This window comes from Trachypithecus francoisi, unplaced genomic scaffold, assembly GCF_009764315.1.
Source record: "Trachypithecus francoisi isolate TF-2019V2 unplaced genomic scaffold, Tfra_2.0 Lachesis_group8, whole genome shotgun sequence".
In the NCBI taxonomy this organism is placed as follows: domain Eukaryota; kingdom Metazoa; phylum Chordata; class Mammalia; order Primates; family Cercopithecidae; genus Trachypithecus; species Trachypithecus francoisi.
Window position 1 is genome coordinate 53,294,288 of NW_022681473.1, and position 15,947 is coordinate 53,310,234.

At 33.9% G+C, this 15,947-nt stretch overlaps 1 protein-coding gene across 4 annotated transcripts in view; it reads right to left on the reverse strand.

The window, feature by feature from the left end:
• USP47 (ubiquitin specific peptidase 47) overlaps positions 1–15,947 on the reverse strand; it is a 117,792-nt gene that overhangs the window by 35,875 nt on the left and 65,970 nt on the right. For all 4 annotated transcript variants that reach the window (XM_033205811.1, XM_033205809.1, XM_033205812.1 and 1 more), the window contains 2 exons: positions 1,680–1,775; positions 1,437–1,589 (listed from right to left, as the gene is read on the reverse strand). In XM_033205811.1, the coding sequence (XP_033061702.1) occupies positions 1,437–1,589; positions 1,680–1,775 (249 nt within the window). The remainder of the gene's footprint in view (positions 1–1,436; positions 1,590–1,679; positions 1,776–15,947) is intronic.

Here is a 15,947-nt window from a genome sequence, read left to right on the forward strand (position 1 = left end):
GGTACTACATCTAATATATAGTCTTCATCTCTCAAGAAGGTTAGGTTCAAGGAAAAATGGAGGTGAAATCCAGCTATAGAATTAAGTCTAGAGAGATATAATTCCTGAAACTCCTTAAGCTGAGCCAAAACATTTCTTGTCCCAAGAACTAAACCTAGAATTCTCTAGAAAGTTTGTACTAAGCTTCGTATATAGGTTTTCTTTCTTTGGAAAAAATTTTCCTTTATGAGAAATATATTAGGCATATTCAGAAGACCAATCTACTACTGATCTCTACTTGAGTAGAAATCCTACAAAGATTATGTCTCCTCTGAAAGTCTGGCACACTTTGGATAGATTTCCTAGCTTAAGCACAAGTGTCTGAGACATTATTTTAAATTAAACTTTTCAAAATGTTACCGGTCATAGTTACCATTCAATTAATAGCTACTTCATCTAAGGCACCTGGAAATGAGGCTCAAAAGGTTTTATGAATTATCCAAGGTCAAGAGGCTAGCAAGTAGCAGGATAAGAATCTGAATCCACATCCAGCTAGGCCTAAAACATGTGCTCTTCTATACCAAACTGCCTCACAGTACTTAATAGTACTAAATAAAACTTGGTGAATGTTTAAAATTATTTTTGAACTCCTGGGAAAAGGCATTTTTTATAACTATAGTAATCAGTTTCAGTTAAAAACAAAAACAAAAACAGAAACGCTTCAGGGTAATTCTGAGAATAATAAAGATTTATCACTTTGAAATAATTAGCCTAAGTGATTATAAATATTCCACATAATAAAATCAGAAGAGTTTCCAAAATAATAGAGTGGAATATTGTAAGTCTTTCACTGAATAAGGGTAGAGGAACCAGAGAATTCTGGGAGGCCAAAGTGTGGGAAGAAATTGATAAGCATTACATCATATGTCACTCAAAATCCTATGCTTAAATTATTTAAACAGTTTCAAATTAAAAAAAGTAAAAAAGGAAAACAGACAAAACAGTAAGTAAATACAAAATAGCAAGTAAGTACAAGAAATTAAGCCCATGCTATTCAGTTGGTTCATTCATTCCATCACAGGCATTGTCTGCATTTATTATGGATCAGAAACATGAATATGGCTTACCTTCATGCTGGTTTCAATAACGACGAAATTATAAAACATAAGATTATCACTCAACTTCAAGAAATAATTCCAAAGCTGAGTTCCTTATTGTCTTTTCAAAGAGTATCATAAGTTACTCTGATCAAACAAGAATATTTAAAATATAATTTATGCAGTAAGGAAAAGCTTATACAAAGGCAAGTCATTTATTGAATTCCGCATTAGAAAATAAGAAAAAGTTTCCATTAAGAAGACAGTCTAAATGACATCAGTGTTATTACCTCAAACAGCTCTTTCAAAAACATGACTGACTAATGTGGATTAATGAAAAATACTTTAACAAATATTTACCTCATCTTCAACATCAATAAATGTACTCATATCTAGTTCCTCGGGAAATGTCATTCGATCATTCAGTTTAATCCTATGCATGGTTGTATAATCAAAATCAAATCTTTTCAGCTGTAAGGTCAGCAGATAAGGAAAATGCAAAAACCGAAGGCCCTAAAAAACAAAAAACAAAAAGGGGGAGACCCTACAGAATACGGAATATTATCTCAGATTTCTAAGTATTAATCTGTACATGGCATTTACCTTCCGTGCATCACACTTTTTCTTACAACGTTCACAAAAATATTGATTTGGGCCATCCAAAATCTCTGGCTGAATAAACGCATGCAATGCTTCTTCCTAGTTAGAAAAAAATGTTTTATAATTACTTAAAATATTATATTAATGACAAAATCCTGAATAAAAAAGACTGCAATTACTAAAACAGTTATAAGTAGAATGGTTAGAAATTTAGGAACTCAAAATGTACCAAGGAAAATTATCAACAGTAAAATAGTATTATCACTATAAAAATTAAGCAAAAAAAATTATTTCATTCTACACAAGATTTGTCTTAGTACTGCAGTATCATAGTCACTTCAACCCGATTTTCATTGACTTTACATTGCAGTGTTCGGCTAAATAATCTCTAAAAAAATCCTCAGTCCTTAGATAAAAAGTAATTCCACACTTCTAAGAAAAGCAGTTGCATGCATCATTTCAATCTTCTTATAAAAGGAAGCATTTAAAACTGTACAGTAAATATCAATGCTCTCTAAAGAATTCACACTTTTCATACACTTAAAAATCATGTAAGCATCGTTAATTGCCATAGTTAGGATCAGTCAGTAATCTGCCACAGAACTAGTTATAAAGATTGAAAAACACTGTGCAACCTTCTCAGTCTGTGTGAGATATTGCTCCACTTGGAAATGTATAATGAGGCTCCTGGATTGTTAGTACCATGTGGTTCTCTTTTCTCCATACAGCATTACAACAGAAGTAAGAAACTTCATATAAATATTGTTAAAGAATCAGTGGCATAAAGTTAATTTTTATTTTAATAATTGGCTTTTCACAATTAAAAACTAGTTAATGTAGCATATAAGACTGGATGCATAATCTCAAATTTCATCTGATGTGTTCTCTCTTTTCTTCACACATGGGCTAAGCAGAACTACTGAAAATATTACACATAAACTAAAAGAAATGGAATCATTAAGACAAAGTATCTTCAAATATTTTCCTTTTGATATAGGACAAGCTGTTCCTCAAAAGATAAAGGAGCTTAATGGTCGTAGTTGCAAAATAGCTGGCAAAGCTTAGAAAACTACTGTCCACATATTGTTTGATAGAGTTCACTGTGGAACAAGATAAAAATAAGAAAAGACAGATATTCAAAGGTGTCTAAACCCATCTGATCCCCTATTTTGTTCTCAGAACACAAGGAAACAAGTGGGGAAGAAACCAAACAGCTGTGTTTTTTTCCACATGACCATGCATTTTATTGGTGGTCAAAGGACACATTTAGAAAATGTTTTTTTTTGTTGTTGTTTGTTTCTCTCAGGCATATTTTAGGGGAAAAAAGGCAAGTTCTATAAAAACACAACAGAAAAACAAGCTTTAAAAGAAATTACATCTATAGCTTAACACAGACTGATACTAAATGTCAGGCTTTCCAAATAGTGGTAATTCGAACTGGTAAAAACTCAATATTCAAAAAAGGATGGGGGGAGAGGGAGAGTGAGACAATTATGTAACTCAAATTCTACTTTGGTGTGTGTATATTGGTCTCTGGCTTATAGTTAATACCTAGAGATCTTTTTAAAAAATTTAAAACTTGGAAAAAAAGTTTGAAGAACAGAGAACTGTCAAATATTTTACTCATATTCATCAACTTTTAAACATTTTTGCCAACTTTGCTTTTATCTCGCCCAACCCAACATTATTATCTTTGTTTTAGCCATTTGACAGTAGGTTTACACCTTATGCTTTGCCTCTTAACTTCGATATACCTTTTTAAGAATAAAGATATTCTTAAACAGTAATCAAACTCTGGAAATTTTAATACTGATAAAGTACTTTCATCATCCATATTCCAATTCTGTCAATTACCTTAATAATGTATTTCTCTCCATCTAGTACACAGTCTATCCCAAGGCCACAGATTTTGTTTGGTCTTTTGAGATTCCTTTAATCTGGAGGTGTTCCAAAGTCTGCCTTTCTTTCATAGCACTGATATTTTTTGAAGAACAGAGGCCACTTATTGTATAAAATGTTCTGCAATTTGGGTTTGTCTGATGTTCTTCATTATTAGATTTATTTTATACATTCCTTGCTAGGCTACTATGATATTAGCAAAGATGTGCCCTTCTAAGGGTAGCACAGTCACAGGCCATGATGTACCTAGCTTTCTCTTCAGCGATATTAGCTTTAATTATCTGGTCAAGGTATCGTCCAGTCTCTCTACTATACAGTTATTATTTTTACCCTCATGGCTAATAAGCAATCTGTAAGGAGACACTTGGAGACCATGTAAAAATCCTGAGCCTTACCAAATCTTCCACCCTTGATTTTAACATCCACTTAGATTCCTGCCAAAACCAAATTTTAATGTTTGTTTTCTGAACCAACTTGAAAGTCTTTTTAATAGGCTATTTAAACCCACTGATATTTCATATGACTGACACGCTTGGTTCTATCTCAGTCACTACTGTGTAATTACTGTGTGTATTAGGTAATATTTATTGTGTTCCTTTGCTGTTTCTTAAATTTTCTTTTGGTATTTAGCAAGGTTTGTAATTTTATTCTACGTTACTTTTGCATTTATAGTTTTGTTAGTGTCCTTGGACCCCTCTTTTTCCCACCCACCCCCACCCTGTTTACTTTCTTAAGCTTTCAGTGTCTGCCAGTTTTAAATGGTCTCCTTTATTCCCCACCCACACAATAGTCTGTGATCTTATTCTGCTTTCCCTTTCACTCTCCCTTCTGAAAAGTGGTATTATTTGTACTTTGTCTAACATGTAACATTTCATACTATTCTGCTACCCATGTTCCCACCCTTGTATTTAGGCCTTAATTTAATATAGTAAGTGCTCACAGTTCTTTTGCTGAAGCTGCCCCAGTAATCTCTTGATTGGGTTGAGCTCATCCTCTAATGAACTCCTCAATGGCTCATGGATATAACATCCAATGAGTTCCTGAATATTCAAACTTGTCTTTTTATAGCTGTCATAATTAAGAAAAACTTGCCTGGCTATCAAACCCCTGGCTAGTACTTTCTTGAATTTCTGGAAATTGCTACTCTGTTGGCAGGATTTGCATGTTGTTCTTCTGAAATTTGATACCAGCCCAATTCGTCTTTTTTTTCAGATGAGGTCTTGCTATGTCACCCAGGCTGGAGTGCAGTGGTGTGCTGGCTCACTGCAGCTTTGAACTCCCTGGCTCAAGCAATTCTCTTACCTCAGCCTCCTGAATGGTTAGGGCCACAGGCACATGCCACCACAACTGGTCACTGTTTTTTTTTTGTAGATACGTCGTCTCAACATGTTGCCCAAACTGGTCTCAAACTCCTGGGTTCAAGTGATCCTCCTGCCTCAGCCTCTCAAAGTGCTGGAATTACAGGGAGCCACTGCGACTGGCCTTAATCCATCTTTAATAGTTTATTAAAATACATCTCAGAGTTTATCATTCCAGGTCCTTCAAAAGGTAGACTTAACATTTCCCTTATTCCCAGAAAGTTTCTCTGAATTATAGTTTATCTATTAGTTCTGTTGCACTGTTTTATTTTTCTTCTTCACACACCCCAATTATGTTGGACATCCTTTGCTGGTTTTCTCTTTATTTTTTTTTCTGAGATCCTGTTTACTTTTACAAAAATTTCATTTCCATTCAGTGTCATTCATTAGATTTTCATTCTTTCTATTTTCTCTTGAGCATTTTGCAATTGATTCTTCACGTCTAAGATATTTTTGTCTTTTTCTTCTGTTTCTTTCCTGAATTTGATGAACTCCCACTTCATTTCTTCCAGCATTGTTTTTGTTTTTTAAATCTATTTCTTTGCCTAAGTTTTTGGATACCAGGTTCTGTTTTGCTCATTTTAGAGTATTTAATTCAGTCAGAGTACCATGTTGATAATTCCAGAGTGACAACAGTTTCATATTCTAGATCTTACTGCTCCCCATATATCATGCAAAATGTAATTCTGCACATCTATTTATTTAATTTGAGACAGGATCTCACCACATTGCCCAGGCTGGTCTCAAACTCTTGGGCTCAGACAATCCTCTGCCTTGACCTCCCAATGTGCTAGGATTACAGGCATGAGCCACCACGCCCAGCCTGCACATTCTTTTACACTATAATTTTCAGAATTCAGGATAGAACATAAAGAATTCTTACATCCTTAGTTCTTCAACCAAAAAAAAATATGAGTTATCCCAATTTTAGAGTTAATGCAGATAATCTAAGCACAGTGCAATCGAAAGGTATATGCAAGGAATGGTATTGCCTACAAATCCTTTTTTAATCATTTATATGTATATATGAATTATTCATCAATTAAAATCTATTTAATTTTGAATACAGAAATGAGTGTTAAAACACCACACTTCCATTTTTATATGAAAAAAAAGAAAGTAGATCCACCACTGAGAATTATTTCCTGATTTTGATGTACTAAGCAATTTTGGTGCTACTGATATACAGGAACATGATGTTTGCCTTAAAAATATATTCAACTGTCTTTCCCAGAATATATACTTTAATATTACTATTTTTTAACTAGGAAAAAGGCTATATACTTTTACCTAAACTGTCTTTTTTTTCATTGAAACTTTTCAGACAATTGTAAATTCATGTGCAATCGTAAGAAATAATATAAAGAGACTTCTTGTACACTTCTCCCAGTTTACTGGAAACATTTTGTAAAACTATAGCATATCATAACCATTATACTGATATTCATACACCTATCTAATTCAGATTTTCCCAGCTTTAGTGCACTCATTTGCCTGTGTATATGTGTCTATCAAGTTCCATACAATTCTATCACCTGTAGACGTTCATGTATCCAATGCCTGTCAAGAGACTGAACAGTTCCTATGCAAGGGTAACTTGTAGCCACAACCACCTGCTTCTCCTCTCCCTGCTCCCACCAAATCCATAAGACCTGGTAATGGTTAATCTGTCCCACAGTTCTAAAATGTTGTCATATCAAAATCATAAAGTATATAATAACCTTTTGGGACTGGCTTTTTTTCACTCAGAATAACTCCCTGGATATTCTTTCAAGTTTTTGTGTTTATTAATAGTTTGTTTCTTTTTATTTCTGAGTACTATTTCATGGTTTGTATGAACCACAGTTTGTTAAACCATTCACTTACTGAAGAAGATATGGGCTGATTCCAGTTTTGAATATTAAAAACAAAGATGGAATAAATATTTGTGCACAGGTTTTCATGTAAACATAAATTTCAATTTTTCTGGGATAAATGACCAAGAGTTCAACTGCTAGAGTTTATGGTAACTGCATGTGTCATTTTATAACAAACTACCCATAACATTTCACATTCCCACCAGCAGTGTATGAGTGATACAGTTTCTCCACATAGTCACCAGTTTTCCATGCTATCATTATTTGTAGCCATCTGGCAGGTAAAGAATAACATATTCATTATGGTTTGAATTTGCATTTCACTAATAGCCAGCAATGTTGAGTATCTTTTCTGTACTTGATATTTGTATATCCTCTTTGATGAAATGTTATGTCTTTTGTCAATTGTCTAGATGAATTTTTCTAAACTGATGTTTTGAGAGTACTTTATATATTCTAGATATGAGTCCTTTGTCAGACAGACAGCTTGCAAATGTCTACAGCTTCTCTTTATCATATGGGGTTTCAGAGAGTAAATATTTTTAATTTCAATGTTTGCTAATTGTCCCATTTGTAGACTGTACTTTTGATAGAAAATCTAAAAACTCTTTGCTTAGCCCAGATCTGGAAGATTTTCTCCTATGTTTTTTCTAAAAGTTACATTAGTCTTACATTTTACATTTATAACCCATTTTGAGTTAATTTTTGTATAAAGTTATTTAAGTCAAGGTTCATTTTTTGATATGGATGTCCAGTTGTTCCATCACCATTTGTTGGAAACGCCATTTTTCCTCCATTGACTTGCCTTTGTGTCTCAGTCAATAATCAGTTAGGCATATTTGTGTGGATCTATTTCTGGGTTTTCTATTCTATTCCACTGATCTATTTGTCTGCCCCTCTGCCAGTATCACATAGTCTTGATTACAAGAACCATATAATCCATCTTTTTGGCTAAGTAGTATTCCATTCCAAATCATGTAGACTGGTAACTTCATTTTTAGTTTTGAAAACTCTTAGCTATTCTAGTTTCTTAGGCTTCCATATACATTTTGGAATAAGCTTGTATACGTCCTCAAAAAATCTTGCTGGACTTTGACAGGAACTGCATTAAGACTATGTAATTATCTTTATTATGTTGAATCTTCCAATTAATAAGTACAGTATGTTTCTCCATTTACTTAAATATTCTTTTCAATGTTTTTTTTGACACATAATATTGTAAATATTTATTAAGTACTTGTGATACTTGATACATGCATAGAATCAAGTCAAGGTATTTGGGATATCCATCACCTTGAACATTTACCATTTCTTTGTATTGGGAACATTTAAAATCTTCTAGCTATTTTGAAATACACGATATGTCACCCTATTCTGCTGTCAAACACTAGAACTTACTGCTTCTATCTAACTGTATGTTTGCACCTATTAACCAACCTCTCTTCATCCCCATCTCTCTCAAACACTGTTCCCAGCCTCTGGTAACCATCACTCTACTCTCCACCTTCATGAGATCAGCTTTATTTTTAGTTCCCACATGTAAATGAGAACATGTAATATCTGTCTTTCTGGTCCTAGCTTATTTAACAAGATCTTTTCAAAGTTTCGTAGTTTTGAACACATAGGTTCAGTACATTTTTTGTTGGATTTCCATCTTTTTTCTTTTTGCAAAATTAGAAATGGTATTGTACTTTAAACTTCACTTTCTACATGTTTATTGTTAGTATCTTGAAATACAATTTATTTTTTATGTTTATTTTTATCCTGCTACCTTGCTAAACTCACGTATTGGTTCAGGGTTTTCTTTTTCTTTCTTTTTTTTTTTTTTTTGGTAGAGGCCTTGGGATTTTCTACATAGATAATCATGTCACCTAAAAATACAGACAATTTTATTTCTTCCTTTAGTAGTGTTTTTCTTTTCCTTTTTTTTTTTTTTTTTGAGACAGAGTCTCACTCTGTCTAGTAGTGCTTTTCATTTCCTCTTCTTACCTTACTGTGTTGGCTAGGACTTCTAGGACTATGCTGAAAAGGAGTGATAGGAGCAGACATCCTTGCCTAGACAAGCTTGCCATTCCCTAGGAAGAAAGCAGTCTCTCATCATGAAGTATGATGTTAGCTATAGATATTTTAGATATGTTTTTTAATCAAGCTGAGGAAATTTTCCTCTATTCCTAGTAATCTGAGTTATTATAAGTGAATTTTGAATTTTATTAAGCACCTTTTCTAAATCGATATGATCATATGAATTTTCTTTTTTTGCCTGTTAATATGGAAGATTATACTCATTGATTTTTAAAATATTGACTAGTCTTGAATCCTGGAAATCAACCCCACTTAGTCACAATGTATAACTCTTTTTATAAATTGCTTAATTCCATTTCCTGATATTTTGGAAAGAACTTTCCCAACTATACATATGAGGGATATTGATTTTTTTAAAGAACTATCTTGGTTTAATATCAGGTAAGAATAGTATCACATGACTATGGGTTTCCTCCTCTTTTTTCTTTTTTTTGAAAAGAAATTGTATAGACCTGGTGTTGACTGTTCTTCAAATGTTTGATACAAGTATCCAGTGAAACATTCCAGACTCGGAGATTTCCTTTTCAAGAAGTTTTAAATTGAAAATGTAATTACCTTAACAGTTACAGGGCTATTCAAATTATCTAATTCCTATTGAGTTCTTTTCAAAGAATTGGTTTGTTTTATCTAAGTTGTCAAATTTACGTGTGCAGAGTTGTTTGTTGTGATCCCTTTGGTATCTGCAAGATCTATAGTTATATCCTTTTCACTCCTGATAGTGGAAATTTTTGTTTTCCCCTTTTCTCTGTCAGTCTTGCTATTTGTCAATTTTATTGTCTTTTCAAAGAGCCAGCCCTTTGTTTTGTTGACTTCCTCTACTGTTTTCCCATTTTCAATGTTACCCGATTTCTCTGCTTTTCTTCATTATGTCCTTCCTTCTGCTTGCTTTGGGTTTCTTTTGCTCTTCTTTTTTCAGGTTAGGTGGAAGCTTAGATTACTGATTTGGCCCTTTTCCTGTCTTTTAGTATAAGCATTTAACACTGTAAGTTTCCCTCTCGGTATTGCTTTAGTTGTGCCTCAAAAAAATTTGGTTATGTTTTATTTTTCATTAAGTTCAAAATATTTTTAAAATTTCCCTTGAGACTTCCTCTTTGGCCCATGGATCATTCAGAAGCGTTATTTTCCAAGTGTTTCGTGATTTTCCTGTCCGCTAACCTGATTCCACTGTTGTTGAAAAAAATCGCACATTCCATGATTTTAAATTTTTTGAGGTCTTATAGTCCAGAGTATATGGTCTATCCTTGAATATATTTAATGGACACTTGAAAAGGATGTGTATTCTGCTGCTGTTGGGTGAAGCACTTTAGCAATGTACATTAGATCTGTTGGTTGATGGTGCTGCTGAGTTCTACATCTTTGCTATTTCTGTCTAGTTGTTCTACCTATCAGTAAGACAGGGAGGCATACTGAAGTCTGCAACTGTAATTGTAGATTTGTCTTTCTCCTTTTAGTTTTGACAGTTTTTCCTTCATGTATTTTGGCAGCTGTGTTATTTTCTGCATACACATTTAGGATTGTTGTCTTCTTGGTTGTTTGACACTTTTATTACAATATGATACCCCTCTCTGTCTCTGGTAATTTTCTTTGTTCTAAAGTCTTCTTTATCTGACACTAACATGGCCATTCCTGATTTCTTCTGGCTTACTTTGTTTGGGGTTTGCTCAGCTTCTCAGATCTGTAAGTTTATGCCTTTTGCTACATTTGGAACATGTTCATCCATTATTTCTTTGTATGTCTTCTTTTTCCTTTTTAATCTCCTTCCAGGACTTTAATGACACAAGTGTTATACCTTTTGCTCTCCTTCCAGTGTTCCATGACACAGTGTTAAATCTTTTGTTTTAGTCCCATAAGTCCTTGAGGGTATATGTTTTTTTCAGTCTATCCTCTCTCTGCTGTTTAGATTGGGTAATATCTATCATTCTATCTTCAAGTTCACAGATTCGATCTACTGTCTCTTTCATTCAGCTGTTCAGCCTATCCACTGGGTTTTTAATTTTGCTTATTGCAGTTTTCAGTCTCAAAATTTCATTTCTTTATATCTCTAATTGATTCTCTAAAATTTTCTACGTTCCCATCGTTTTCAGTGTGCTTAGGATTGCTCACTGAAGTGTTTCTATGATGGCTGCTTTAAAATACTTATCAAATAATCCTAACACCTTTGTCACCTCAGTGTTTATGCCTACTGGTTTTCTTTTTTAACTCAAACTGAGATTTGTGATTTTTTAATTGAAACCTGGACATTTGAGGTGTTATGAGATTCTGGACCATATTTAAACCTTCTAGTTTAAATGCTTCCTTTGACACTGTACCATCTGGGGAAAGGGCTCTGCCATATTAGTGCTAGATGGCATTAGAAGTCCAGGTTTCCCACTTAGCCTATGTGGACATCTGAATGGAGGAAGTTCCTTGTTAGTGCTGGGTAGGGAAAGGAATTCTGGCTGTTCAGTAGGCCTCTGCTGATACAACCTTGGCTGTAAGGGGCAGGAGTATCTCAGTACTACACCCCAACACTGACAAAAGCAGGAGGGGCTCGTCTCCTTACCCCTGGGAGGTGGTGAAGGAACAGAGAATCTAGGCTTCCCATTCAGCACTGGCAGGCACAAGTTGATGTAAGGCCATTTTTTTCTGTGGTGTTTGGTTAGAGCACAGCAGTTATGGTCTAAAAGTTTTCTGGCTTGCTAGGCTGTCTTTTTCCTGGTCCTTCAGTTAAAAAGAACAGGGTTTTTCAGTCTGCGCCCATTGTTGCTTCCAGGCTGCCAGCTTCTTCAGTTCCAAGTCTGGGATATATTAGGCAAAAAGAAAACCCATGGAACTCACCACTATGCTATTCCTTGGGTGCTGAGGTCCCTAGTGTGTATGCCTTCTCTCCACCTGTCAGTCTTCTTAAGTTTTTTTTATATATAATGCTCAAGGTTTTCAGCTGTTTTAGTGGGAGGAATAGGGATTGCCTCATCTTCCTGAAAGCAGAAGTCCCCACTTTTTAAACTTGTTCCCACTATGTCCAACCATACACATTCCTGGAAAAATGAGGGTAGAGTCTGTGGAAGAGATTTTTCTTTATCTGATGCTTACACATTTGGACAAATCTGGACCACTCCTTCACCCAAATGAGTTCTGTGGCTGAGTCAGCCATGTAAGAATGTCCAAACCACCTGTTATGTCAGGGTAGGACTTATAATATAAACTTGTGTAAACAGTTGAAATGCTTTTGATTTCATAAATACTTACTAATTTAACAATTTTCCATTCAAAACTTTAAAACAATCATTAAACTATGTTTACTTAGGGAACAAGTCTTTTATATAATCTTATCTCTCCAAAGGCACTATATGAAATTAATCAGCTAAACCCTGATCAAACTTTTGAACACATTTTTTGTCATAATAAACAGGTATTTAAATGTATGTAATGAATAACAGAATAAAAGTATCCTAAAAGAAAATGTCCTAGAACAGTGTCTGCCATAGAGTAGGTACTAAATAAATGTTGTATGACAAAATATACCAATAAAAAGATAAGTGTCTAAAATTTTACTGTTAAATAAAAAAGCACTTCCCTAGATAATGTCAAACATGAGGCTACATCGTTTTTCTTTAATTTATAAATTATGCTTTCATAATTAACAAACAAAAAGTTAATATATCTAATTTCTATGTATTACTAGAATGTACTTAGAACTATCTCCTTATTTAATACATTCTCACATGGGGTTGGCAATAATCACAGTGAACTAGTCAGTGAACATAGAAGGTTCTAACTGTCTAATAAGTCATTAAGAACAAAATTATTTAAGGATTACTACAAGTAATTCTTCAGCTGATATTTTCAGGATTAATAAAAAATATGTAAAACAAAAGAAAATTGTAACACATATTTTAGTATTCTCACTCTTTCTCAACATCCCAAGGACACAAATATAAACAAAGTAGTGATGTTCTTAAATCACCTTAATCTAATGTAGAGCTTCCCATATTATGTTCCTCAGAATCCTAATGTCTCTTGAGATATTAACAGATGTCCCACAGAGAAAGAAAATGCTAGGTTAAACACATTTAAACATACTTCTCAACTACAGGAATCACTGGGGCATTTACAATATAATATGCACTGTGGTATTTCCAAAGAGGATTATTGTTATAGTTTCCCAAATCTGTTTAAACAAGGACACTTTCCCCAAAATATTTACTAAATCCTTTTACAGACTAGTATTCAACAGAACTCAATCTGAGATATACAGAATGGCAGAATAGCCTTTCGATATTGATTCCCTACTTGGGTGAGTAAAATGAAGATCAGAAATCTAACAAATATCAGTTATAATAACTAAAAATCTATTGAATAAAGAAAATATTATTAAAAAGGCTTTTTTTGGCCTCCCTACTTTACCAGAGCTTATTTTTAAAACGGCAGAAGTCTCCCAGCACTCATTATAAATATAATCTGTTATCATACTAAAAAAGTCCCATAAAAATAGATTGTGGATATTATAATAAATTAGATGAGTGCTAATTTCAGTCCTATTTTAATCCTCCCTATTATTTGCAAGTTAATTTATCTGACCATAAAGATAAAACAACTCCAGAAATTGGACATTTTAGATGAAGGTTTAAAAAAGAAAATCCCTGGCTGGGTGTGGTAGCTCACGCCTGAAATCCCAGCACTTTGAGAGGCTGAGACGGGAGGATTGCTAGAGACCAGGAGTTTGAGACCAGCCTGGTCAACACAGCAAGACTCCATCTCTAAAAAATAAAAGAAATATTTAATCAATTTTTAAAAAGAGAGGAAAAAAAGAAAAACCCTTCAATTTTTTAAAGACCTCACTCTCAATTATCTGAAATTAAACCCATAATGTTGTGGCACACTAAACGAAACATACAATAAACAGAATGTATAACCATCAATGTGTATGTGTCTGTGCACATGCACGTGCTAATGTATATGTCTACATCTATTTTTTTTTTTTTGAGACGGTGTCTTGCTCAGTCACCCAGGCTGGAGTGCAGTGGTGCAATCTTGGCTCCCTGCAGCGTCTGCCTCCTGGGTTCAAGCAATTCTCCTGCCTCAGCCTCCTGAGTAGCTGGGAATACAGGCACGCACCAACATGCCCGGCTAATTTTTAGTAGAGATGAGGTTTCACCATGTTTGTCAGGCTTGTCTCGAACTCCAGTCCTCAAGTGATCTGCCCGCCTCGGCTATCTAAAGTGCTGGGATTACAGGTGTGAGCCACTGTGCCCAGCCTACATCTATATCTAATATATTAAATAAGGCAAAAATACCAGTCCACTAAAAAAGGTAGAATAATAATTTTAAGAGTCCAGTTAAAATTCAGGCCAGTTTTATATAATCTGAATGAATGATTTTTATGATACCTCTTTTAACTAGATTTTTGCAATCCATAATTCCAATTCTTTTTAAAACATATACAGTTCACAAAACACAAAATGGCAAGCAGTGACATATCACCAATTTTAGATGCTGTATGATGATATTTGTGGACTAAAAAGAGTTAGGCTACAGATTTGAATTCAGAAAATAAGGAGAAATCACTTACCTCTAACTAAAGTTCTCCGAAGGTAGTATCCTCCTTAGAACCCCTATCTTGGGTAGTTTCACCTGCTGTAATTTCCCTCAAGAGATTCCAGCAAAGTCTAGAAAGTTTTAAGTTCTCTTCCGCAAGCCCTATTAGCGCATGTGTGTTATAGACCTGCTCACATACTGCTTCATAGCTGCAACTTCCAATTCCCACTGAACCACCACCACTACTACCACCTATGTATCATCAGTGGAGGATACTACCTTTGGAGAATTCCATTTAGAAATGTGATACTGTTCACATCCCCAGAAGTATCCTCCAAATCACTCCATTACTTTGTCTATTAATGTACTTAAGAGAGTGGTGGCAAATCAGCAGGTGAATATATAATGACATAAAGATTTAGCTAAGCAATTATATTCGGTGAATACTCAAATCAATATGTTAAAAACTAACCTAAATGTATATATGGAAAATTTTTCATAAAAATACTTTAATAAATAAGGTAGAAAAAATAGTCCATATCACTTGGGACTACCGAATATTTCCCTAGTATATTTTGTCAGAAAAATGCGAGTATTTAAAAATTAGTGGAAATCAGTCATTGAAAGACAAATGTTTATTTTTCAATGATTTTTTTCAGTATATCATTTCTACTTTGAACTGCCAAATTAAAGTAAAATAAGGTTTAAAAAATAAAAACCAAAACTAGCCACCCAAACCAAAGCTCATTTAACACACCTAGATGGCCATTTAAAAAGGTAGTACTAAACATCTAAAAAATTTTTCAAATATACTCAGGAAGCTGACTATGAAAAACAGTAGCGGAAAGGAGACTTGATCTTACACTACCCAGAAAAGGTCTTTTACTTAGATGTTTGCTTTGGATCCCCATTGACTGATTCCATAATTTATTGCTGGTTATTTCCTAATAGCCACATAAAGGTAGGAGAAAAAATCAAAAGGAATCAATCATCCTAGAGGCCAGAGGACTAAATCATATTTGTAGCACTATCTTAGAAGTATAGAAAAGCTTTTAAAAAACTGATTTTTAGCTACAAGCCACCATCAGTTTAATAACAACATAAATAAGACCAAAACATAAAACATAATGAAATTCTACTTCTTAAAGATATCTTGTTTAGCTTTGAAAGCTTCCCCTGGCACATGGTAGGTTCAAATAAATGTTTTTGAGCACTTTAATTTTAAATATCAACTTAAGTCTTTCCAAGATTTTCCTGTCGTATAAGTAAATACACATATGTACAGATAAAATACAATTAAAAAATTATTAAAAAGCAATTAAGAAATGGATGACAAGCACAATGAGAAAATCTCAGCTAATCCCCCAGTTAGATACTCAGTATGTGAATAATTAAGGTGATTACAGTTTTGATTCTTCAAATTATCTGTGCTACTACTACAGTGTATGCTTTTTAAACTAAATATTTAGAGTAGGGATGCTTCTTTTAAAAATACGGACTGTTTGTCATAAAAACCAGAGGTGCTTTTTCCAATTTTAGAAGTGTGTGGACCAAAACAA